General features: G+C 38.2%; 1 protein-coding gene across 4 annotated transcripts in view; it reads right to left on the bottom strand.

Annotated features, from left to right (window-relative positions):
• Positions 1 to 1,522: 1,522 nt before the first annotated feature.
• The window catches only part of LOC121386399, a 55,084-nt gene continuing 30,218 nt past the window's right edge, over positions 1,523 to 26,388 (bottom strand). For 3 of the 4 annotated variants that reach the window (XM_041517278.1, XM_041517277.1, XM_041517276.1), the window contains 10 exons: positions 22,513 to 22,557; positions 21,061 to 21,084; positions 20,392 to 20,448; positions 18,206 to 18,247; positions 15,151 to 15,192; positions 13,231 to 13,341; positions 11,555 to 11,629; positions 4,899 to 4,942; positions 3,629 to 3,741; positions 1,523 to 2,223 (listed from right to left, as the gene is read on the bottom strand). In XM_041517278.1, the coding sequence (XP_041373212.1) occupies positions 2,177 to 2,223; positions 3,629 to 3,741; positions 4,899 to 4,942; positions 11,555 to 11,629; positions 13,231 to 13,341; positions 15,151 to 15,192; positions 18,206 to 18,247; positions 20,392 to 20,448; positions 21,061 to 21,084; positions 22,513 to 22,557 (600 nt within the window). In that variant the 3' untranslated portion in view covers positions 1,523 to 2,176. Of the gene's footprint in view, positions 2,224 to 3,628; positions 3,742 to 4,898; positions 4,943 to 5,276; positions 5,319 to 11,554; positions 11,630 to 13,230; positions 13,342 to 15,150; positions 15,193 to 18,205; positions 18,248 to 20,391; positions 20,449 to 21,060; positions 21,085 to 22,512; positions 22,558 to 26,388 lie in introns of those variants that run through there. The other variant, XM_041517280.1, reaches the window with a different exon arrangement.

Here is a 26,388-nt window from a genome sequence, read left to right as displayed (position 1 = left end):
ATCTGGCAATCGACCTAACAACAGTTTCTAAAATCTATACCATACATAAAAATATATTAACTTAAAAATAGTTTAAGCACGTCAGTATAAAAAAAAAAATTGTGAATGCTTCTTATCAACAGAAACACAGACCTAGTCAAGACATTAAAATAAGTATTTTGTCATAAGAATTATAAAATATGTCATGGCATCAATTTTTTTTTTTTTTTTATTATTTATTTTTTTATTACTGTATTGAATATGAGGTTCAGAGGGCCATAACTCGATTAAAATTAATGGAGGGTTTTTTTTAATTTTGTAGTACAAAATACAGTGATGTGTTACCCATTTTAAAATAAATGCTGAAAATATATTTTAAAAGCTGAAATATCTATACAGTATCAACATGTAAATAAAAGTTGCGGTTTTTTTTTCGCATTTCCAATCAAATCCAGTCTATTTTGTGAAAATTATTTTATGCATTTAAAAAAATGCTGAAATCAGTTAAAAAACTGAAAAATCACATCCCTGAAAATATGTTGAGGCATTAATTTTCCTTCTTTTTTTTAATAAATATATTGAATATGATGTTCAGAGAGCCATAACACTATTAAAATTAATGGAGGGTTTTTTATTTTGTTTGTTTGTTAGTCTCATTAAAAAAATCACAACATTAATTGTTTTAGATGTAGTTTGAATATATTTGTGTTAATGAAGTAATTTTTGTGAATTCTCAGTTATTTTATGTGAAGATATTTCCTTGTAGAAAACAAATTAAATTTAACTGCATTAAATTCCCACTTTAAGGAATAAGCTGTTTCTGTATAAATCCAACAAAGTCACTTTCATACTTTTACCACCATACGTTCCTGTGTATTGCCTGCTAAACTGTATAGCCTGTGCATTTACTAGTTATAATTAGGTTTTAGCACACACACAAAAAGATCGCTTTTATTGTAATTTAAGATATGCCTAATTATGGACATTTTAAAAATAAACATTGATGTAGCATTATTTACTTGACACTGTTTTATTACACAGTGTGTCTGTAATAAGCATTTTCTTTAGCTCTGAGATACTGGAGCCAATTTCACAAAATATCCCAAGTTTAAAAGTTGAAATTAAATTTTATTTTGTCTAACAACACCACTAGAGCACATTGATTTGTTAATCATCGGCTATTGGATTTCAAACATTTGGTAATGTTGACATTTAGTATTAACAGTAGTTTGTTTTGTTTAATAACACCACTAGAGCACACTGATTTGTTAATCACCGGGTATTGGATGTCAAACATTTGGTAATTCTGAAATATAATCTTAGAGAGGAAACCCACTACATTTTTCCATTACTAACAAGGGATCTTTTGTATACACCATTCCACTGACATGATATCACATACCACAGCCTTTGATGTACCAGTCATGGTGTGCTGGCTGGAACAAGAAATATCCCACCGACAGTGATCGATTCCAGACTGACTGCACATCATGGGAGCCCTTTACCATTGGGCATAATCCTGCCACAATGTAAGTTTGAAAAACAAAAGGAAAGTGGTAATGTTAAACCATACAGCTAGCCGCATCAGTACATTGAAAATTGCGATTCTTCAGGTTCTAGTGTTAAACCATACAGTCGCGGAAGTATACACGAAATTGCGATTCATCAGATTGTAATGTTAAACCATACAGTTGCAGCAATACACAGGAAATTGCGATTCATTGGGTGGTAATGTTAAACCATACAACTGTGGCAATACATAGGAAATTGCGATTCATTGGGTGGTAATGTTAAACCATACAGTCGCGGCTGTACACAGGAAATTGTGATTCATTACATCATAATGTTAAACCATACAGCTGCAGCAATACACAGGAAATTGCGATTCATTGGGTGGTAATGTTAAACCATACAGTCACGGCAGTACACAGGAAATTGTGATTCTTGGGAAAATACTTCCACAGATTCATAAACACACATACAGATACACCATTAAATTTGTATATGGTCGATTAGATAAATGGATAAACAGTAAAAAAGAAAATATTTCTGCATGTAACAAAGTATTTTATCACAATAAATATCACTGGAAAAACAGTGTATTTTTTATAAATAATAAAAAGAAATGTTGACTGGCGTTGATACGAAAATGTTCTTCAGAGATTTGTCTATATCGATGCCAGTGTCTGAAGCCAGTTCAGTTGCAGTATGTTATTTTAATCTTGGGGCTACTCTCTTTGCGTTCTGAAACACAACACACAATAACAGTTAATTACATAATAATTTTTTGAACAAATGTAGTTAGGCTTGTATAAGAAAAATACCAATGTATATTTAAGGGAACTGGAGAGAGAGTTTAAGTTTGTTTTGTACCAGTAGAGGAACCTGAACAAGAAAAACCCCAGTGGGCCCACGACAGGCATATACATGCAAGGCGAGCATTTTACGACTGGGCTATGTCCCTCCATGGGGGGTGTGAGGGAGAGAGAGAGAGAGAGAGAGAGAGAGAGAGAGAGAGAGAGAGAGAGATGCACAAAGACAGACAGATAGAAAGAAAGACACAGATACAGAGAGAGAGAGACACACACACTGAGAGAGAGAGACACACAGACACAGAGAGAGAGACACACACACAGACACAGAGATAGACACACACACTCACACACTGAGAGAGAGAGAGACACACAGACACAGAGAGAGAGACACACACAGACACAGAGAGAGACACACACACTGAGGCACACACACACACACACACACGCACAGACACACACACAGAGACACACACACACACACACAGACACAGAGAGAGAGACACACAGACACAGAGAGAGAGACACACACACAGACAGACACAGAGAGAGAGACACACACACAGAGAGAGAGACACACACACACAGACACACACACACACAGACACAGAGAGAGAGAGAGAGACACACACACACACACACACACAGACACAGAGAGAGAGACACACACACAGAGACAGACACACAGATAGAGAGAGACACACACACAGAGAGAGAAGCACACAGACACAGAGAGAGACACACACACAGACACAGAGAGAGAGACACACACAGACAGACAGAGAGACACACACACAGACAAACAGAGAGAGAGACACAGACACACAGAGAGACACACACAGACACAGAGAGAGACACACACACACACACAGAGAGACACACACACAGACACAGAGAGAGAGAGACACACACACACACACAGAGAGACACACACACAGACACAGAGAGACACACACATACACAGAGAGAGAGAGAGACACACACACAGAAATTGTACGATCATCTCATCTTCTATTTAGCTGAGGCTGAGCTCATGATTCTGTTATATTTTAATTTTACAATACTCTACAATACATCTCAGACATGCTAATTATTATCCACACACTGTCCCAAACCCTCCACTCACCCCAAGCTGTTTTTATTTCTTAACAGGCATATTTATTCTTAGCAGGCTATATTTATTCTGAACAGTCCATATTTCTTTTGGTCTGCTATTTAAAAAAAAAAAACCCAGCAGGTCATATTTTACTTTCTAACATGTATTTCGAGCCCTGATTTTAAGGAAGACCTAAAAGTACAGAAATGTGTGCCAATCACGCCTGCATGCATGCACATACCTTCTTTCTGGAAGAGGCTGGAGATGTAGGAGTCCACCTGATGATAGATCCCGCTGTGGCTCATTGGAGAAGTTCTCCCGGACGTCAGGTTTTTCACGTCAATATTGGCAAAACTAAAAAAAACTTTTAACATTATTTATGTCTTCATGCGGTACATGATACAAAAAACACCACTAAGAATTATAGATGGTACGTAAAAAGAACATTAAGGAATATATATATATATTCATCTGATAAAAGTTAAATTTTCTTTTGTTTAACGACACCACTAGAGCACAATAATTAATAAATCATCAGCTATTGGATGTCAAACATTTGGTAATTCTGACTCGTATAGCTACATTTTTCCTAATGCAGCAAGGGATCTTTTATATGCACTATCTCACAGACAGGAAAGGAAAGCACACATACACAATGTACTAGTACATTGTACATTATACAGCCTTTGACCAGTTGTGGTGATATATGATCAAAAGAACATTAAGGAATACATGGTCAAAAAAGCATCAAGAAACACATGGTCAAAAGAGCATCAAAGAATATATGATCAAAAGAGCATTAAGGAATACATGATCAAAATAGCATTACAGAATATATGGTCAAAGGGAAAGGAAAGGAATATTCAGACCTCAGAGGATCCAGAGGGGAGGTTAACAGGGGTCAAATGACCCTCCCCCCACCCATTTGAAGTGCCCCTTTTTTTTTTTAAATTGATTATCCACAACTCACAAAACTAAATTGCCCTGAAAAAACATCTCTACAGTCTGTATAAGCATCTTATTTCAAAATTTTGAGGGCAGCTTCCCTTAATTCCCCCCCCCCCCCCCCCCCCCCCCCAACTACACTTCCTTAATTTGGCAGCTCGGCTTATTCAACAAATTCAAACTGCCCTTGTCAGAATTTTGTTTACACCATGGATTTGCCCTTAAAGGGGATCGAGCTATCAATCCCCTGAGATTAGTGCTTGGAGAGACAAGGACTGGGATGTGGAGGTGGACAGCGACATATAGGAGGAGCTGCCAGATTGGTAAGAAGTGAGATGGAGAGAAAGGAGAGAAAGGAAAGATGGCAGTGGAATAATAATCCCCCCTCAAGAAAAAGAAAAAAAGAAAAGAATTTAAACGAATAAAATTCCTAAAATATCTATATGGCCACTTTAAAAAAACTACAATTTGCAGCATCTGATTGGTGATAAAATGAAAATAAGCAAACTGAATTCTAACAGTTTTATTTTAAAATAAAGCCTATACATGTACACAAATGTACTAACCTCTTTTCTAGGAAATCAACATCAGCATGTTTAGAGTTCAGTTTCTGGAAATAAACAAACAAAACTTAATATTAACAAGAACTGCATCCATTCATTTGTTTTACTATAATATTATATTAAATTAGTATCATGGACATCCAGAGAGGGGCGGAGGCATAGATCTGGTACCGAAATGTTCGTCGACATACATACTTGTGTATATACATGTAACTGTCAGTCGAAGAATACATTAGCTTTATATTTAATGTATATATACAGTGCTTATGGTTTGAAAATAATCGGTGAGAAATAAACTACTCTCCTGAAATTTTGTAGGAGCACAATTGATCTCAGTGTCCAATTCAGAGTAATTTTGAGTAAAATAAATTATCAATAATAATCAGCGTGTGATATTTAGGTGAGCAGTTTAGAGTTCAGTTTCTGGAAATCGTTTTTCATGAGCATGAGCAATTACTTGTGTCAAACAATAAGGTCAATATATACTGCATGTGCCAACTTATATGTCTTAATTACCCTTCCCTGGAAACATCCCTGTGGATGCTTGTGCTAGCCTGGTATCCCAATAGAAATATTAAGCCTTAATACGCTTGTGATAAACACAAGTAGCTTATCAGCCTTATCAGCTGACATTTTTTACTAAGGGCCGTAAAAAAAAAAAATTGTAGCATGTAGACAACATCGTGTTGACTTCATACGCAATATAGGCACAAATATTAACAGCCTATCTTATAGAAATTTCAATTCATGACCACATTTCGTAATGTTACACTTTTAAATTTTGTAATGTTACCATTTTGTACCATATTACGAAATATAGCCATGAATTGAAATTGCAATAAGATAGGCCATTATATTTGGGCCTATTGTGTACGAAGCCAAAACGATGTTGTCGACATGCTACTTTTTTTTTTCACGGCCTAGGCTATGTGCAAAATGTCGGCATTAGATTTAGTCAATCCCATTCAGCTCAGTCTTTGCCTATCCGATCAGCAATTCAGTCATTATTGTGCCTTTCAAAAACTCATTAATGCTAGCTTCGCACCAAAATCTAAACTGTACATTAATGGCATCTCGCTGCTCACTATGACGTCGTTCAAGTTTACGTGTGACATGTATAGGATATTAAACGAGCTTCTATTTCATATCAAGTTTATGTCCCGAATGAAATAATTTTCAATTGTCAAGAGATTTAGTGAGTGACAATGAAAATTATTTCACGAGGGACATAAATATGATTCAAAATGGTAGCGAGTTTAATATCCTATTTATTACCCATAATCGATCTTAATTTATATCACTCAACTCGTTTGGAAGACGGTCCTGTAACTTACAGTGTAAGGTTGTAGTGCACCAATTTAACATGTGACGTCAACAGTGTTACGTCCCACTTGGCATTCTGGTGGGACGTATCACGGGGATATATATATATGTACCAAAATATTTTTAACCCAATCTAATTAAAATTAGCTCCACTATTACATGTGGATCTAAAGACAGCCAGTTGGAGCTCATGTCCACCAATCAAAACCTTACTTGCAGAATCCTGCCAGTGATTTAAAACTAACAACACTGCGTAGTCCCCAATGTCCAGGTAACATTTCGTCTGTAAATAATAATTTAAATATTGACCAATCACACTTCACCTTTTATAACGTTATTTGGGAGCATACAAATTCTAAAAATATCGGGCGAGTCTATTTTAGTGGCCGCAGTACAGCGAACCATACCAATATGTACGGGGTGGGTTATCAGTCTTCAATTTTACATTAAAAATTATTTATTTATTTATAAAATTAAAAACAACTAAATCAGTCTTCAGTTTTACATTACAAATTATTTATTTTATAAAATAAAACATGTTTTAAGGCATTCGTAATTCACACGAAACATGTCGTATACCCTCAGGATAATTCGTAATGTTTTCAAATTATTTTTAAATCACAGGCAGGATTCTGCAAGTAAGGTTTTGATTGGTGGACATCGAGCTCCAACTGGCTGTCTTTAGATCCACATGTAATAATGGAGCTAATTTTAATTAGATTGTTTTTAACCATATGGGTAATAAATATTACTTGCTGACCCAATTCATGGAAAAATAACCTATAGTATGTCTCCACATCTGCTTACTTCTACATTGCGCCTTGTTTGCAGTTAGTTTGTAATAAATAAAATACTAAACCATAGCTGGTCTTTCATACCATTTTTATGATACTCGTGAACAGTGTTGGTTCTGGCTTGCTTTCACTTGTCAGATACCAAAACTGTTCACACATTTCATAAGAATGGTACGACAGGCAAGCTTGTTCAGTATCCTATATTTATAAATACATGTAAAGTTTGTTTGTTTAACAACACCACTAGTGCACATTGATATATTAATCATCGGCTATTGGATGTCAAACATTTGGTAATTCTGACCCGTAGTCAATAGAGGAAACCTGCTATATTTTCTTAATGCAGCAAGGGATCTTTTATATGCATTTTTCCACAGACAGGAAAGCACATATATGTACCACGGCCTTTGACCAGTTGTGGTGCACTGGTTGGAATGAGAAAAAAAATAATCAGTTGAATGGATCCACTGAGGTGGTTCGATCCATTGACACAAGCTCCTCAAGCAAGTGCCCAACTGATTGAGGTAATCAAGTCCCGCCCTTACATGTACAGAGAAATCCCTCATATTAAAGCAGACCTTGACATCATTGACCACCATGTCCTCTGACGTAGCAGCACGCTAAATCTCGTGACTGACAACATTAATCATTGTCTATATAATACATGTACAGAGAAATCCTTCATATTAAAGCAGACCTTGACATCATTGACCACCATGTCCTCTGACGTGGCAGCACGCTAAATCTCGTGACTGACAACATTAATTATTGTCTATATAATACATGTACAGAGAAATCCTTCATATTAAAGCAGACCTTGACATCATTGACCACCATGTCCTCTGACGTGGCAGCACGCTAAATCTCGTGACTGACAACATTAATCATTGTCTATATAATACGTGTACAGAGAAATCCCTCATATTAAAGCAGACCGTGACATCATCGACCACCATGTCCTCTGACGTGGCAGCACGCTAAACCTCGTGACTGACAACATTAATTATTGTCTATATAATACATGTACAGAGAAATCCCTCCTATTAAAGCAGACCTTGACATCACTGACCACCATGTCCTCTGACGTGGCAGCACGCTAAATCTCGTGATTGACAACATTAATTATTGTCTATATAATACATGTACAGAGAAATCCCTCATATTAAAGCAGACCTTGACATCATTGACCACCATATCGTCTGACGTGGCAGCACGCTAAATCTCGTGACTAACAACATTAATTATTGTCTATATAATACATGTACAGAGAAATCCCTGATATTAAAGCAGACCTGGACATCATTGACCACCATGTCCTCTGACGTAGCAGCACGCTAAATCTCGTGACTGACAACATTAATTATTGTCTATATAATACATGTACAGAGAAATCCCTCATATTAAAGCAGACCTGGACATCATTGACCACCATATCCTCTGACGTGGCAGCACGCTAAATCTCGTGACTGACAACATTAATTATTGTCTATATAATACATGTACAGAGAAAGAATTTAAGGGTCAAAAATTTATAACCAAATAAGTTTCAGAGTGTATTAGATTGATGATGTAAACTACACCAAATTTTTTATTTATTGTTCCATATTTACAAAAAAACACAAATAAACGTCACTGTATACAAGAAAGTCACATGACATGCTGTCAAAGTTGAAGGTTGTCAAACATGGATTTTACACATTAGAACATTCGTTTAATAGTGTGTGAATCCACCCCTGGCACGAATACACTCGACACATCATTGCCTCATGCTGTTGATCAGACGTCTGAAGAACTCTTGGGGAATGGCCTGCCACTCTGCCATAAGAAGTTGACCCAGATCATGAAGGTTGGCCGGAGGGGCATGGTTATCCCGAACTCTCCTGCCTAATTCGTCCCAGGCGTGCTCTATTGGGGCCAGTTCAGGCGAATATGCTGGCCAATCCATCCTGGCGATACCTTGTTGTCTGAGAAAGTCCGTTGCCACCCTGGCGCGGTGGGGTCTGGCATTGTCATCCTGCAGAACTGACCCGCCGCCAATCTGCTGAAGGCCTGGGAGAACCAACGGCCGGATAATCTCATTCAGATAGCGGATTCCATTCAGATTGCCATCCACCACATAGAGGGGGGTCCTGTGGTGGATAGAGATGCCGCCCCACACCATGACGCTGCCACCACTGAACCGGTGACGTTGTCTAACGTTAACGTCAGCGAAGCGCTCCCCAGGACGTCTGTAGACACGAACCCGACCGTCGTTGAACTGGAGACTAAACCTGGACTCATCAGTGAACATCACTTGACCCCACTGAACATGTTGCCACCGCAGATGAAGCGTGCACCAGTGACGTCTGGCCGTTCTGTGACGTGGTAGGAGTGGTGGTCGAACAGCCTGGCGATGGCAGCGTAGATTATTGGCTCTCAGACGATTGCGTATGGTTTGATCAGACACTCGAGTTCCAGTCGCAGTCCGCAGATTGTCACGTAATCGGCGTGCAGTGGTTGTGCGTTGACGTAGAGCCATATTGGTGATGTAGCGGTCCTCTCTATTTGTAGTGCTTCGGGGTCTTCCTGAACGTGGACGATTTCGAACAGAATTCGTTGCTTGGTACCGTTGCCACAGTCGGCCAACGACACTCTGACTGACACCAAGTCTCAGAGCAACATTTCTTTGCGTATTGCCATCCTGAAGCCAAGCAATAGCCCTTCCTCAATCTTCGATAGTCAGTTGACGTCGTACCATTGTCAAATTTGGAGTGTGCACCGTACACGAACGCAAGCTCCAATTATACGGAAATTCAGCATTGGGAACATGGAATACACATGCAAAGCGTGCAAATGAAGCGCTTTGTGAAAAAGCAAGTTATGGGCACTTAGCAGACCTTTCGCTTTCGCCCTAATTTACGTGCAAATGTAAGCATATTTTCGCCATTAGAACTAGTCGACAGTGTCAATGACAGTGGATTTTAATTCATTTATGGGTTGCTTAGACCCACTTTCGTCAAAATGGAACAATACCATGCGTGACATTATGGTCTAGCTAATATAATTGACATTCAGAAAATAATGTCGAAAATATCGTCTGACCCTTAAATGCTTTTGAGTAGTATATTAAAGCAGACCTTGACATCATTGACCACCATGTCCTCTGACGTGGCAGGACGCTAAATTTCGTGACTGACAACATTAATTATTGTCTATATAATACATGTACAGAGAAATCCCTCATATTAAAGCACACCTGGACATCATTGACCACCATGTCCTCTGACGTGGCAGCACGCTAAATCTCGTGACTGACAACATTAATTATTGTCTATATAATACATGTACAGAGAAATCCCTCATATTAAAGCAGACCTTGACATCATTGACCACCATGTCCTCTGACGTGGCAGCACGCTAAATCTTGTGACTGACAACATTAATTATTGTCTATACAATACGTGTACAGAGAAATCCCTCATATTAAAGCAGACCTTGACAACATCGACCACCATGTCCTCTGATGTGGCAGCACGCTAAATCTCGTGACTGACATTAATTATTGTCTATATAATACATGTACAGAGAAATCCCTCATATTAAAGCAGACCTTGACATCATCGACCACCATGTCCTCTGACGTGGCAGCATGCTAAATCTCGTGACTGACAACATTAATTATTGTCTATATAATACATGTACAGAGAAATCCCTCATATTAAAGCAGACCTTGACATCATTGACCACCATGTCCTCTGACGTGGCAGCATGCTAAATCTCGTGACTGACAACATTAATTATTGTCTATATAATACGTGTACAGAGAAATCCCTCATATTAAAGCAGACCTTGACATCATTGACCACCATGTCCTCTGACGTGGCAGCATGCTAAATCTCGTGACTGACAACATTAATTATTGTCTATATAATACATGTACAGAGAAATCCCTCATATTAAAGCAGACCTTGACATCATTGACCACCATGTCCTCTGACGTGGCAGCATGCTAAATCTCGTGACTGACAACATTAATTATTGTCTATATAATACGTGTACAGAGAAATCCCTCCCATTAAAGCAGACCTTGACATCATCGACCACCATGTCCTCTGACGTGGCGGCACGCTAAATCTTGTGACTGACAACATTAATTATTGTCTATATAATACATGTACAGAGAAATCCCTCATATTAAAGCAGACCTTGACGTCATCGACCACCATGTCCTCTGACGTGGCAGCACGCAAAATCTCGTGACTGACAACATTAATTATTGTCTATATAATACATGTACAGAGAAATCCCTCATATTAAAGGAGACCTGGACATCATTGACCACCATGTCCTCTGACGTGGCAGCACGCTAAATGTCGTGACTGACAACATTAATTATTTGTCTATATAATACATGTACAGAGAAATCCCTCATATTAAAGCAGACCTGGACATCATTGACCACCATGTCCTCTGACGTGGCAGCACGCTAAATGTCGTGACTGACAACATTAATTATTGTCTATATAATACATGTACAGAGAAATCCCTCCTATTAAAGCAGACCTTGACATCATCGACCACCATGTCCTCTGACGTGGCAGCACGCTCCTCAACAACCGACTGCTCAGCTGCCAACTGCTACAAAACAAAGGAAAGGAAGGTTAATTAACAAGTTTGTTCTCTTTAACGACACCACTAGAGCACACTGATTTATTAATCATCGGATATTGAATATGTCAAACGTTTGGTAATTTTGACTCGTAGTCATCAGAGGAAACCTGCTACATTTTTCCATTAGCAGCAAGGGATCTTTTATATGCAGTTTCCACACAAACAGAAATGCACATACCACGGCCTCTGACCAGCTGTGATGCATTGGTTGGAACAAAAAAAACACCCCCACCCAATCAGTTGAATGGATCCATTGAGGGGATTAATTATACCAACACCTCCAAATACCAGCTTGTGAAAAAAGTGTCCATTTTCAGATCCTGTCAGGCCCCTGGCTATTCAGAAACGGGACCCAGGACAGACATTTTCAGATCGTGTCCCGGGTCAGGCCCCTGGCTATTCAGAAACGGGACCCGGGACAGACATTTTCAGATCGTGTCCCGGGTCAGGCCCCTGGCTATTCAGAAACGGGACCCGGGACAGACATTTTCAGATCGTGTCCCGGGTCAGGCCCCTGGCTATTCAGAAACGGGACCCGGGACAGACATTTTCAGATCGTGTCCCGGGTCAGGCCCCTGGCTATTCAGAAACGGGACCCGGGACAGACATTTTCAGATCGTGTCCCGGGTCAGGCCCCTGGCTATTCAGAAACGGGACCCAGGACAGACATGCTCGAAACCTTCGTAGTATATGAGCATGTTAAAACTACCCGTAACAACAACCATTTTCAGATTTAACAGGTGAAATAAACATCTGCTGCTAATCTCACCCCCTGCGCCCCTCCCTTCCCACACCCCGAAATAAAACGGCACATTATTTTTCAAAAGACCGATGTCGTATGTACCTGTAAGATTATCAAATCTACATACTATTTATCGCCTACAAAAGTGGTTAATTCTCAATTTACACTTTTCATGGATGCACGCAGCCATATTGTTGCATGTTTTTAATATATTCCCATACATACACAGTGACAAATATGTACGGGTATCTTATTAAAATGATTTACCGACATTCACAAATTAGATAAACGATATACTAGGTACTGACTTTTACATACAATCATGAAGACTATATATATATATATAATTCAGTTATAGTGATTGGGGAAGTAGAGAAGCAATTTAATGGTTGGTTTTTTAACTGGTTAAATTTTCCCCCGTTTGCACAGGGATGTCAAAGGAGCTGGAACAAAAAAGCTTACTGCAGCCAGGGTCCAGGGGCCGCTCAAGGGCCCCTGAAGGAAAATTGTTGTTTGCAATCCCCAGAAGTGTCAAAAATTGCATTCAACGCTAACAAGTCTAAATTGGTTATAACGTATAATATAAGGCACACATCATAAACTTGAAACCGTGAAAACATGCAAATGAACCTTGTGTGATCAACAGTATTGAACATCATGTTTTAGTTTTTTTTAGACAAAATGGGTTAAGCGCATTTACATGTTTCCGCATAGCTCTTACATCTGAATGGACTCGAGTCTTGCTAGACTCAGCCCGTTCCCGAGTACTCGAGTACTCGTTGATATCCTACCTGTATGTACATCTATAAAGACAGTACATATTTACCTGTGTTATCTCCGGTATGTGCAGGTAAGTTTCTCTGTCACTGTCATCAGTTATCCTCCAGTTGGAAGTTCGGTTCCAGTCAAAATTCTTCCTCCACCGTGTGTACAATTTCTGCAAAATGAAACAACTAAATAACAGAGCTTGAGAATATAGCGGACCAAATTTACGAAGCTTGTTTTTCTTAAAATGAAGGTGTTTAAGCATTGTAAGTGTATGTAGTTACATGTGTGTAAGACAGGTGTTTAAGCATTGTAAGTGTATGTAGTTACACGCGTGTAAGACAGGTGTTTAAGCATTGTAAGTGTATGTAGTTACACGCGTGTAAGACAGGTGTTTAAGCATTGTAAGTGTATGTAGTTACATGTGTGAAAGTCAGGTGTTTAAGCATTGTAAGTGTATGTAGTTACATGTGTGAAAGTCAGGTGTTTAAGCATTGTAAATGTATGTAGTTACATGCGTGTAAGACAGGTGTTTAAGCATTGTAAATGTATGTAGCTACACGCATGTAAGACAGGTGTTTAAGCATTGTAAATGTATGTACTTACACGCGTGTAAGACAGGTGTTTAAGCATTGTAAATGTATGTAGTTACGTGTGTGTAAGACAGGTGTTTAAGCATTGTAAATGTATGTAGCTACATGTGTGTAAGACAGGTGTTTAAGCATTGTAAATGTATGTAGCTACATGTGTGTAAGACAGGTGTTTAAGCATTATAAATGTCTGTAGCTATATGTGTGAAAGACAGGTGTTTAAGCATTGTAAATGTATGTAGTTATACGCGTGTAAGACAGGTGTTTAAGCATTGTAAATGTATGTAGCTACATGTGTGAAAGTCAGGTGTTTAAGCATTGTAAATGTATGTAGTTACACGCGTGTAAGACAGGTGTTTAAGCATTGTAAATGTATGTAGCTACATGTGTGAAAGTCAGGTGTTTAAGCATTGTAACTGTATGTAGCTACGTGTGTGTAAGACAGGTGTTTAAGCATTGTAAGTGTATGTAGCTACGTGTGTGTAAGACAGGTGTTTAAGCATTGTAAGTGTATGTAGCTACATGTGTGTAAGACAGGTGTTTAAGCATTGTAAATGTATGTAGCTACATGTGTGTAAGTCAGGTGTTTAAGCATTGTAAATGTATGTAGCTACATGTGTGTAAGACAGGTGTTTAAGCATTGTAAATGTATGTAGCTACATGTGTGTAAGTCAGGTGTTTAAGCATTGTAAATGTATGTAGCTACATGTGTGTAAGACAGGTGTTTAAGTAGCTACACGCGTGTAAGTCAGGTGTTTAAGCATTGTAAGTGTATGTAGCTACACACGTGTAAGTCAGGTGTTTAAGCATTGTAAATGTATGTAGCTACGTGCATGTACGTCAGGTGTTTAAGCATTGTAAATGTATGTAGCTACGTGCGTGTAAGTCAGGTGTTTAAGCATTGTAAATGTATGTAGCTACGTGCGTGTAAGTCAGGTGTTTAAGCATTGTAACTGTATGTAGCTATGTGCGTGTAAGACAGGTGTTTAAGCATTGTAACTGTATGCCAAGCTACGTGCGTAAAGTAAGACAGGTAAGAAGAAAAATGTTTAACTGTAGGAGCACAATTTTTATAAATAAAACTGTAAAAATAAGTAACAGTAATTTATGACTCTACTGAGCATTTAAGATAGTAATTAAAGCAGCTGTTTAGATGTAAAATAAAATGAAATAAAATAAAACAAAACATTATTCATTGTACGGTTAGTAATACTTAAGCAACCACTTGTTTCATAGTATACCTTACTATATTGGGCTAAATCAATTAACAGGATTTCAGATTTTTTTTTGAAAAAATTTTTTATTACTATAATTTATGTATATATATATATATGGGTTTTTTTTATTTACCGAAGCTCTACTGAAAATTTGAAACAAACCTAAAAGCTTACCCTATGTGGTTCTACTTTGAAGGGTCCATCGCCAGGGATACACTGAAAGTAACAAACAGTGTGCATACATGTGGGTAATTTTTGGCATACACATTTAGCTACTAAGACTTTCATCTAAATTGTTCGTATTCAAGCATGCCTGTCATATGGCACAACCTCAGATTTCACCACAAGTGTTTTTGTTTTTTCTTTCTAATTTCTAAATTCTTATTTTTTTTTTGGATTTTTTTTTTTTCCCAATAAATGCAAGCATTATTTTTTTTTATTCACTTCTGGATGAGAGTTCATTCATCACGGTCCACTATAGTTCCTAATTGTGACACATGTTATGGTTCACATATTCACTTCTAGGAAATGGCGCAGAATTAAAACAATATGTATGTTTAATGGTAAGCCTTCTGGCTGTATTTTGCCCATGTTATTTTGTAATATTGTGCATCAACCTTTTGGGACATGGGTATATAGCGCAAGTGACAGCCGGAGTGAATCAGTTAATGAACCACCTGTTCGGACCGGTACTACAGGCAGATGCGGTCATCTAGCAAAAAACTGAGTTAGAAATGTTCCCAATTTTGGAGTGAAAATAAATGCTTATATAATATATGTTTGCAATGGTGTATGTTGTTAGTGCCAACGAGAACCCGTTCTATTGGCAATCTTCATTTGAAGTTGGGCAATTTAACATGGGTTTCAATGGCAGATGACATCGATCTGTGTAGTGAGAACATAATGTAAAACATGAAATTACTGTTTATCCCCAAAAATATAAGTTTAGCAAGCCAAAATGAAAATGTACTAGAGTAGCATCCTTATAAAAGGTAATTACATGGATGTGGATTTGAGCCAAGCGTATGGGGGCCCTATTTGGGTAAATATTGCAAACATGTCAATTTTATTTATTTTTATTATTTTTATTTATTTTATTTTTTATTTTTTAGGGGTGTGTGTGTCAAAATGTATATTCTAGTGTTCTTACATGTAATAAATAAATTGATCTGAGTGTCAAACACTGAGTTTCTCATTGTAAAAGGTCAAAATTCAAGGTCACAAGGTCAATATCCAAATTAACTCTAATTTCTGTGATTTTGTGCATAGTGACAAACAGTTTTGATGGTATTGTGAATATATAACATAGTATTCTACTATAAAAGTAGAATTTGTATCTGCCATTAATATATGTGGATCTTCATGCTAAAATATACAGAAAAAACAGGATTTCAACACTTCATTATGAAACAATTGTTGCCCATAGCAACAATTGATGAAAACTAATATTTTTAATGAACTAACTAGATAATTAGCTTCTTTGTATGTTCCCCATATCAAAACAACCAACAAGGTCATACATTACCATATAGTGGCTGCTTGTTTGATGGCCATCTATTGTGTGGATGACCAAGGAGTAACAATGTGATGTGAAGTTTTATTGGATGGTATGGTGCATCTATCTTTTGGTGTATTGGTTAGAGTTCATAAGTTACACAGCTCTAGTATAGCTTTTTGTGGTGTAAATGACTCAAATGATCAAACTGACTTCAAACCAAGTTTGACAAAATCTGTCACTAGACTTTAAGGTCTCACTACACAGATCACTTCCGGGTGAGAGTTCATTCATCACGGTCCACTGTAGTTCCTAATTGTGACACATGTTATGGTTCACATATTCACTTCTAGGAAATGGTGAAGAATTAAAACAATATGTATGTTTAATGGTAAGCCTTCTGGCTGTATTTTGCCCATGTTATTTTGTAATATTGTGCATCAACCTTTTGGGACATGGGTATATAGCGCAAGTGACAGCCGGAGTGAATCGGTTAATGAACCACCTGTTCGGACCGGTTCTACAGCCAGATACGGTCATCTAGCAAAAAACTGAGACAGAAATGTTCTCAATTTTGGAGTGAAAATAAATGCTTATATAATGTATGTTCGCAATGGTGTATGTTGTTAGTGCCAACGAGAACCCGTTCTATTGGCAATCTTCGTTTGAAGTTGGGCAATTTAACATGGGTTTCAATGGCAGATGACATCTGTGCAGTGAGACCTAAGCAATTAGGTCTAATTTTGAATGATAAAGTGACAGTAAAGTTTGTTTTGTTTAACAACACCACTAGAGCACATTGATTTATTAATCACCTGCTATTATATAGTTGGTTGTCAAACATTTGGTAATTTAGACAAATACATGTACATGTAGTTTTAGAGAGGAGTCCCACTCCATTTTCCCATTAGCAGCAAGGGATATTTTATATGTACCATCTCACAGACAGGATAGCACATACCACAGCCTTTGATATACAAGTCGTGGTGCACTGGCTGAAATGAGAACTATCCCAATGCATGGGCCCACCTGTGGGGATCGATCCTAAACTGACTGCCCATCAGGTGTTCCTTTACCACTGGGCTACATCTCACCCCTCATGTTTTTGATGTGAACACATGAATTAAAATGAACAGTATTTTGATATTTTATTTGAATCATACATCAACTTTTTTTTTGATAAACAAGATTACAAGTACTGAAGTAGTTTTTGTGGAGCAAGGCTAGAGAGGGATCAGGCCAGGTCAAAGGACTTAACATGCACATATACAGAGCAAGCTGTTGTAGCACAAGACCGGCCTCGGTGGCGCAGTGGTTAAGCCATCAGACTACAGGCTGGTAGGTACAGGGTTCATAGCCCGGTACCGGCTCCAACCCAGAGTGAGTTCTTAAGGGCTCAATGGGTAGGTGTAAGGCCACTACACCCTCTTCTCTCTCACTAACTACTAACCAACTAACAACTAACCCACTGTCCTGGACAGCCAGCCCAGACAGCTGAGGTGTGTGTCCAGGACAGCGTGCTTGAACCTTAATTGAATATAAGCATGAAAAATAAGTTGAAATGAATGTAGCACAAGCAGATGTCAACTTAAGCTGGCTCTTGAAGAGTCTTCCATCCAGGACAGGAAAGGGTTTTGGGGTGGGTGGGAGAAGGGGACCGCCTGTGCTGGCAAGTGCAATAGGGCACCACGCAGCTCTACTGAAAATTGGAAAAATACAAACTTGAAAGCTTACCCTACGTGGTTGTACTTTGAAGGGTCCATTGCCAGGGGTATGCTGAAAGTAACAAACATGAGTGTGCATGTGGGTAGTTTTTGGCATACACATGTAGCTAGATACTTTCATCTAAATTGCTCATGTTCAAGCATGCCTGTCATGGATACAACCTCAGATTTCACCACAAGTTTTTTTCTTTTCTTTTTTTTGGGGGGTGTTTTGTTTTGTTTTGTTTTGGGGTTTTTTTTTGGTGGGTTGTGTTTTTTGGGGGGTTAGCAGGTTTTTTCTGGTGGGGAGGGGTGTTTCGAGAAAGGCATGTAAGCATTATTTTTTATCATGAAGCAAGTCCAATTTTAAATTAAAAAAGTCAGTTTCTTTTGTTTAATGACACCACTAGAGCACATTGATTTATTAATCACCTGCTATTATAATTGGATGCAAAACATTTGGTAATTTAGACATTCATGATTTATTAATCACCTGCTATTATAATTGGATGCCAAACATTTGGTAATTGAGACATTCATGATTTATTAATCACCTGCTATAATAATTGGATGCCAAACATTTGGTAATTGAGACATTCATGTATAAATGTATAATCTTAGAGAGGAATCCCGTTACATTTTTCGATTAGCATATAGCAAGGGATCTTTTATATATGCATCATATCCTACACAGAGGAACAAAGAAAGGAAATGTTTTATTTAACGACGCACTGAACACATTTGATTTACGGTTATATATGGCAAAGGACATGGTTATCGACCACACAGATATTGAGAGTGGAAACCCGCTGTCGGAACTTTTCGATTAGCAGCAAAAGATCTTTTATCACCATCCTACAGACAGGAAAACACATACCATGGCCTTTGATATACCAGTTGTGGTGCACTGGCTGGAGCGAGAAATAGTCATGGAACGAATGAATGAATGGATGAACAAATGAGTGAATTTATAAATGAATGAATGAGTGAATGAATGTGTGAATGAATGAATGAGTGAAATAATTTTAATCCATGTCTATTTTGTCCCATATATATATATATATATATATATATATATATATATATATATATATATATATCCACGTTTTTTTTGTAAAAGCCTGGATCAGTTAAGATTAATTTTTTGGGGGGTTTAAATGTTTTATAATAAGTGAAAGCTTTTTTCTAAAATCCTAATTCTCTGAGAACATGGACTATACAAAACTGTCATCTGTTTTTAATACAGCCATGCACACACCAATCTCACCCCAAAGACACACACACACCAATCTCACCCCCAAAGACACACGCCAATCTCACCCTAAATACACACACCAATCTCACCCCTAAAGACACACACCAATCTCACCCCAAACACACACACCAATCTCACCCCAAACACACACACCAATCTCACCCAAACACACACACCAATCTCACCCCCAAAGACACACACACACCAATCTCACCCCCAAAGACAAACACACACACCAATCTCACTCCCAAACACACACACCAATCTCACCCCCAAACACATACACACACACACACCAATCTCACCCCGAAACACACACACGCACACATGCACACACACACACAAACATGCATGCACATACACACAATTACACGCGCACACACACACACACACGAGCGCGCACATATTGACACACACACCAGGTACACAAACACGTGTGCACACACACACACACACACACACACACACACACTGACACACCACTGCATGTTTAATAAAAGCGTGGATCTACAGGTGTATGCAAACAATTAAGTGGATGGGGAGGGGGGGAGAGGTGTTGGTTATGGTGAGCAACTTTCTAGGGGTTCAGGTCATGTTCTGGCCTCCAGAAGATAAATTTTTTTTAAATGAAGAAAATGTCCCTGGAATAGGGGGTCAACCCCCAGTTTCCCCCTCCTGCACACATCCCCCATATATATATATACCCAGTCTCCATCAATATTATTACTACAGGTACAACTTGAGATGGGCTCTGAAAACAAGTGTCTTCCACCCTCCCACCCCCAAACCCCCAATCCCCCCTCCTGCACATATGCCCCATGTATTTACCCTGCCTTCATCAATATTATTATGACAGGTACAACTTGAGATGGGCTCTGAAAACAACAGCCTTCCACCCTCCCACCCCCAAACCCCCACCCCCAATTCTCACATCTTACGAAGACACACTATGAGACAATTACCTCAGTTCTCCTTTTTGTCCTGTCATTGTCTGGTTTCAAGAGGTTAATGTACTTGGGCTGTAAGAAGAAAAACACCACAATATTCAAATGAAAATACAATGTATAGTCTAGCTACCACATTTAAATATTATCCATGCAAAATGTTAACCTATCACATTACAGCTATATAATTCCCTCTTCTCATGCAGGTATATATAGGACACAGCTATCCCTTTCCATTTAGATCAACTGTTCAAAATTGTGCCTAAATTCCTTCATAAAAAAAATGCACACCCATTCTCTTTGGGGGAGGGACGTAGCCTAGTGGTAAATCGTTCGCTTGATGTTCAGTCGGTCTATTATCCCCTTCGGTGGATCTACTGGGTTATTTCTTGTTGCAGCCAGTGCACCGTGACTGGTATGTGTTAACCTGTCTGCTGTTAATCGAAAAGAGTAGCCCATGAAGTGGCGACAGCGGGTTTCCTCTCTCATATAGATCTGTGTGGTCCTTAATCATACATGTATGTTCGACACCATATAACCGCAAATAAAACGTGTTGAATGCGTCATTAAATAAAACATTTCCTTCCTTCCTTCCAATAGCCGATGATTAATAAATCAATGTGTTCTAGTGGTGTCATTAAACAAAACAAACTTCTTTTATAAATATGAACAATCGCAAAACCTTACCCAGTGTCCCTGCATATTGGCAAACTGAAAAAAAAAATTAAACAAGCATTTTGAGATATATACTGCTGAAGCAATTTACATGTTCTCTACCGTGGGTCCCAAAAATGTTTGTCTCCCAAGTTCAAGGGCCGTAACTCCGTAAAAAATGGGTAAATCTTCATGAACAGTAAGTGATAAAAGCCATGTACAAAATATACAGACTCTAAAGACATTTCCTGTGTAAACAAGCATTCTGAGAGTACTGCTAAAGCAATATGCATGTATGTCCCCCACCATGCAGGCCCAACACATTTTAACATCCAGCTAGGGCTGGAGATTGGTGAACTGTAAAAAAGAGGAAATCTAGAGGGGTCCTGGAAATTCTTGAAATCCTAGGTTAAAATCTTTGCCATCTGACACATTTTGGAGGAAAGGACGATTAAAATGCAAGGAAATGCAATGTTCCATGAGAGGAAAACAGCTGATCCGAGGAGAATTCCCACCCCTGAACATCTCCTTAAGTTCAAAGGCCATAACTGTGCAAAAAAGGCCAATATCTCAAGACATTGTGAAACAAAAAAAATCCAAAAAACTATATATGTGGGACAGATGGACAGACAGACAGAGGGACGAAAGGACGGAAATGAAACCTATAGTCCCCTTCAGTTACACCACTTGCATACAAATGTATATATTTCAAGATATGCATGCAGCAACCGTACTTGTTTGATGCTTATGAATGCATACATTCACCATAGTACATTTGTTTAAGTGTCAATAAACAAATTTTCATGCCCATAATCTAATTTGCAATGTTATCAAATTCTCAAAGTATGTGATCTGAAAAATGTACCACACTTTATTACTCTGGACATGCTAGAAGTCGGTTTTGTGATAAAATGGCATTATTGGTTTTTGCACCTGAACTCTTCCAGGGCTCGAAACTCGCCAAAAAATATAGTGACCCAAAAAATAATAAATTATAACAATGGATGTTGGCAAATTAAGGTAAATGAACCATGAACAAGATTTTAATGTGGAATCAATATATGCAATACAAATATTAATAGTGGCTCATATGTTATAGCTCTAAAGAAGATCGCCCAAATAATATTATTTGGGCGATTAATGCCATTATTTTATTTTATTTAAGTTGCCCAAACGGGATATTAATCGCATTTGGCGACCTGGACACTGACCGTTTCGAGCCCTGTCTTCATATACATATATACATGTGTATATGATAAAAGGTGTATTAAGTGTGAACTGAATGTTAGTTAGTATTCCTAAGAATATATACATGTACATGAATATTTCAAAATAAATTTACAAACAAATTGTCCAATTTAGATAATATTTTTATTATATGAAAATCAAAACAAATTTACTTAGTAAAAAAAGAAGTTTACCATCATGCATGCAAATAATACTGATAAAAGCTCTCAAACTCTGTAATTAGTTATGAACATTTACCTTTGTTTGTTCTGTATAAATTTTTTCATCAGACTCGTCTTTAAGCTGAGAAAAAAAAAATGTATTCCATTCAGCCACTAGCTAGGTTTATTAACATAATTTCAAAAGCAAATATAATTATAATTAACCTACAAAAGTTTCTCTCCTTTTATTATTATTTTATTATTTTATTAAATGCCCTCTGACTATTGCTTGAAAATGTTAATCTATAATCTTAATTTCTGTAACAAATTTTAACTGACATGGAAAAGGAAAGAAATATATCTTTAAGGACCATGTCAAAATCTCATCACTTCTCCCTAAATGAATAACCTGTGAAAGGAGGGGGGGGGGATGGGGGGAGGGGGGTAAAACACCCATGCGGCTAAAAAGTCAAAAATGGAAGTGTATTGTAAAGTCTGTAGTTTTTATTTCTTTATTTATAAAGTGAAAATCGAGACCAGTTAACGAAAAATTTCATAAACAACACATGAACAACATAGAGGATAATAAACGAGTTACCAATTTATGTCCTGAGTGAAATAATTTTCACTTGTCACAAGCTTTAGCGAGTAACAAGTGAAAATTATTTCACGAGGGACATAAATTTAATAATACCTGGTAGCGAGTTTGTTATTCTATTGATTACTCCAGCTATTTTGTGACTTTTATACATCGATAAATTCCTAAAAAATGAGAAACAATTCTTATAGAAAAGACGTAAACTACTTTACTGTATTGCTTTAACTTTCTATTTTATTCACAGTTCACAGATAATTATCAAAAGCCAAAGTTCTATATATACTGTAAAACAAAAGACATAAACGCAAATGCTTTAAACTATGTGACGTCACTGTGTGTGCTTTGCCAAATCGTGATGACGTCATATTTAGTACTGACAAGGTGATTGGTTTGTTGGCGTCAAATCGTCCAATAGTAGTGTACATTAAACCAATGCATGATAATTTCTCAGTGAGAAATTATGATTTTTATTTTCCCCATTATAAGTGCCTGCTGGGGTAATAAATAATTATTAGTCTCGACAATTACAGTTTGAGAAGTCAGAACTTTTCTGTTTCCCAGCACGGTGACATGTTTCACACATGACGTCATCTTGTCAATTTCGTCCTACAACTTTTGTTGCCTAAAACATTTCAACACCTTTTTCCCTGACTAAATTAATTTGGAGGGGTGGAGAGGTGTGTGTGTTGAAAAGTATTAGAAGGTTATTCGTTTAGTGAGAAGTGATGAAATTTTGAGATGGTCCCTTATGCATGCTATAATCACATATCCAATGGGCCCCATACATATTTTTCTACCTATGGTGGATTTCTATCGTTCCACGAAATCGGGGGTATCGCAGGGGTCTGCGGCATCCGTGTGTAGCAGTCACATATTCAGTGGGGGCCCACATGGTGCCCTTTGATGTTTTCTCAACTCCAATCGCGAGGCGCCCATGGGTAAGGTGAAAGGGTACTGCAGAATAATCTTACGGACGCTGCACGGCAGTCGGACGGGAGCCATAAGATAACCGTATGATTTTTACACATTTGGCAGGGCTCATGAGGTACTGGCATGGACATCGTAAGATACTCGTATGATGATCTTGGAAATCGCCCGGTTGCCGTACGAATTGAGGGGCCCATAATTCAGACCCAAAATCATACGGCATCTGTAAGAATGTTCCGGGGGCCGTACTGGGCCCATGCGGTGCCTGTGTGATGCTGTATACAACATGTCTATGGGTTTACGGCCAATAAAAATGTCTACTGCACATCAGAAACTTTTAACTCCATGCTAAAAGCTTCCGATGCACCCTACGGCGAGAAAAGAACACCAAGGCATCCGCAGGATAGCCATGGCACCCTTGCGGCCACCGTGAGATTTTGCAAATTTCCCCCGAAATTTGGGCCTTATCCCAAATCAGTGGATATATGTGACTGTAGCATTAGTGACACCATCGCACATTAATTAGAAAACAATTAAGAAAACCCCAATCATCCGAGCTATTTGGTGTCTAACATGGGGATACATTGTTGAGAGAAAGATATCAGGAACTAACTGTCGCCACATAAATCAGTTATTATGTCTATTAAAAACCAGCAAGGCATTTTTGTATACTCTTTCCCACAGACAAGACAGTACATACCTTGGCCTTTGATGTACCAGTCGTACGACAATGGATGGTTGGGAAGGCAGGGAACATTTCAGTATCGCACTGCGATTCACTAATCAAGTTTCACAAATCGATCGATACAACATTTTAAAACATTCAACAGTAGTTACTAATCAATTTTTAATTGACAAAAAATATTGCTAAACAAGATTTTGAAAACAAAATGTTACCTGGATGAGTACTCAATTGATTCTGCAACACATCATACCTTGGATAAGCATACTATCACTGTCAAAGTTACACTTACTCATTATAAATCACCGAATGGATGGGTCGAACACTTTCTCCAGCACTGACGTGGTTCGAGCCAACGGCCAGCATTCAACTGTATATATGGAGGCGAGACGTAGCCCAGTGGTAAAGCACTCGCTTGATGTGCGGTCGGTTTGGGATTGATCCCCGTCGGTGGGTCCATTGGGCTACTTCTCGCTCCAGCCAGTGCACCACGACTGGTACATCAAAGGCCATGGTATGTGCTATCCTATCTATGGGATGGTGCATATAAAAGATCCCTTGCTGCTAATCGAAAAGAGTAGCTCATCAAGTGGCAACTGCGGGTTTCCTCTCTCAATATCTGTGTGGTCGGTCCTTAACCATATGTCCGATGCCATATAACCGTAAATAAAATGTGTTGAGTGGGTCGTTAAATAAAACATTTCTTTCCTTCCTTCAGGTTGCATAGTACCAAAGAAGAGAGTACCGTGTCAAAGTTGTTATGCAGTATATACCAGAGGTTGAAACTAATGCGGGGTACCCCCAAAAATGGAACTGCAATTTTCAGCAAAAATGACGGTTGCTATTAAAAACATAAATTAAATCTCTTAAATGATACATGACCCCCCATTTTCTTGCAGCCACACTTTCTATTGCCGTACTTCCTGGGTGTGTTGAAACGCTGCTTATATCAGTTTTATTAGTAAACGTTAACATTATCGGCAATAGGAATTGATTTGGTCTAATGGAACCTATAGCATATATTCACTATATTATCATATTTTATATTGTGTGCCATTTACTGTTATTTGACAGTCATAATTGCTTAATTAGGTTACACTCGGACATGGGAGTTCATAATGACCTTGACCTTGGCATTAATTTACTGTGCACTGCTGAGAATAGAGTTTGAAAAAAAGTCTGTGCTGACCAATTGGAGATTTTGGTCCATATTTTTTACTTAAAGCGGCAATGTCTGGAATATTTTTATTATTAAGCATTTAGAACAGAAAATCCCATTACGTTTGGTGCATATAAGACGCCGCACTCCGAATTGGTTTCACTACACTGGCTTTTCCAAGTTAAAAATAAACCCACTATTTTGAAAATGGGACACTTTTGCCGGGCTCCCTCTGGGCTAAAAATAGTACGGTTCGGCTATTGTTGCATTACAAAAACCGAGCGGATTCTAGCAGCCAATTCCGCTAGCAGCCAATTTTAGCAGACCCTCATGGCGACGATCTAAACACCGGACTCATACGCCTTTCGATTGTTACCTGTATTTCACACACTTTTATACACACTGTTATGCTAATTTTTAATTATTCACTACAACAAAATAAGAACCAAGACTCATTTTCACAGTCTTATTGTTACTAATATCCATATAAATACAACTTAACCGTTTTATTAAGCACTTTTATAATATCTGAAGTATCACTTTAAAAATCCGTCTGTACTACGGTAATATAGAATGTCCAACTAGTATCGTATAGCCTACACCACAA

Source organism: Gigantopelta aegis, chromosome 12, assembly GCF_016097555.1.
Source record: "Gigantopelta aegis isolate Gae_Host chromosome 12, Gae_host_genome, whole genome shotgun sequence".
Classification (NCBI taxonomy): domain Eukaryota; kingdom Metazoa; phylum Mollusca; class Gastropoda; order Neomphalida; family Peltospiridae; genus Gigantopelta; species Gigantopelta aegis.
This window is presented reverse-complemented; position numbering and strand designations above follow the sequence as displayed.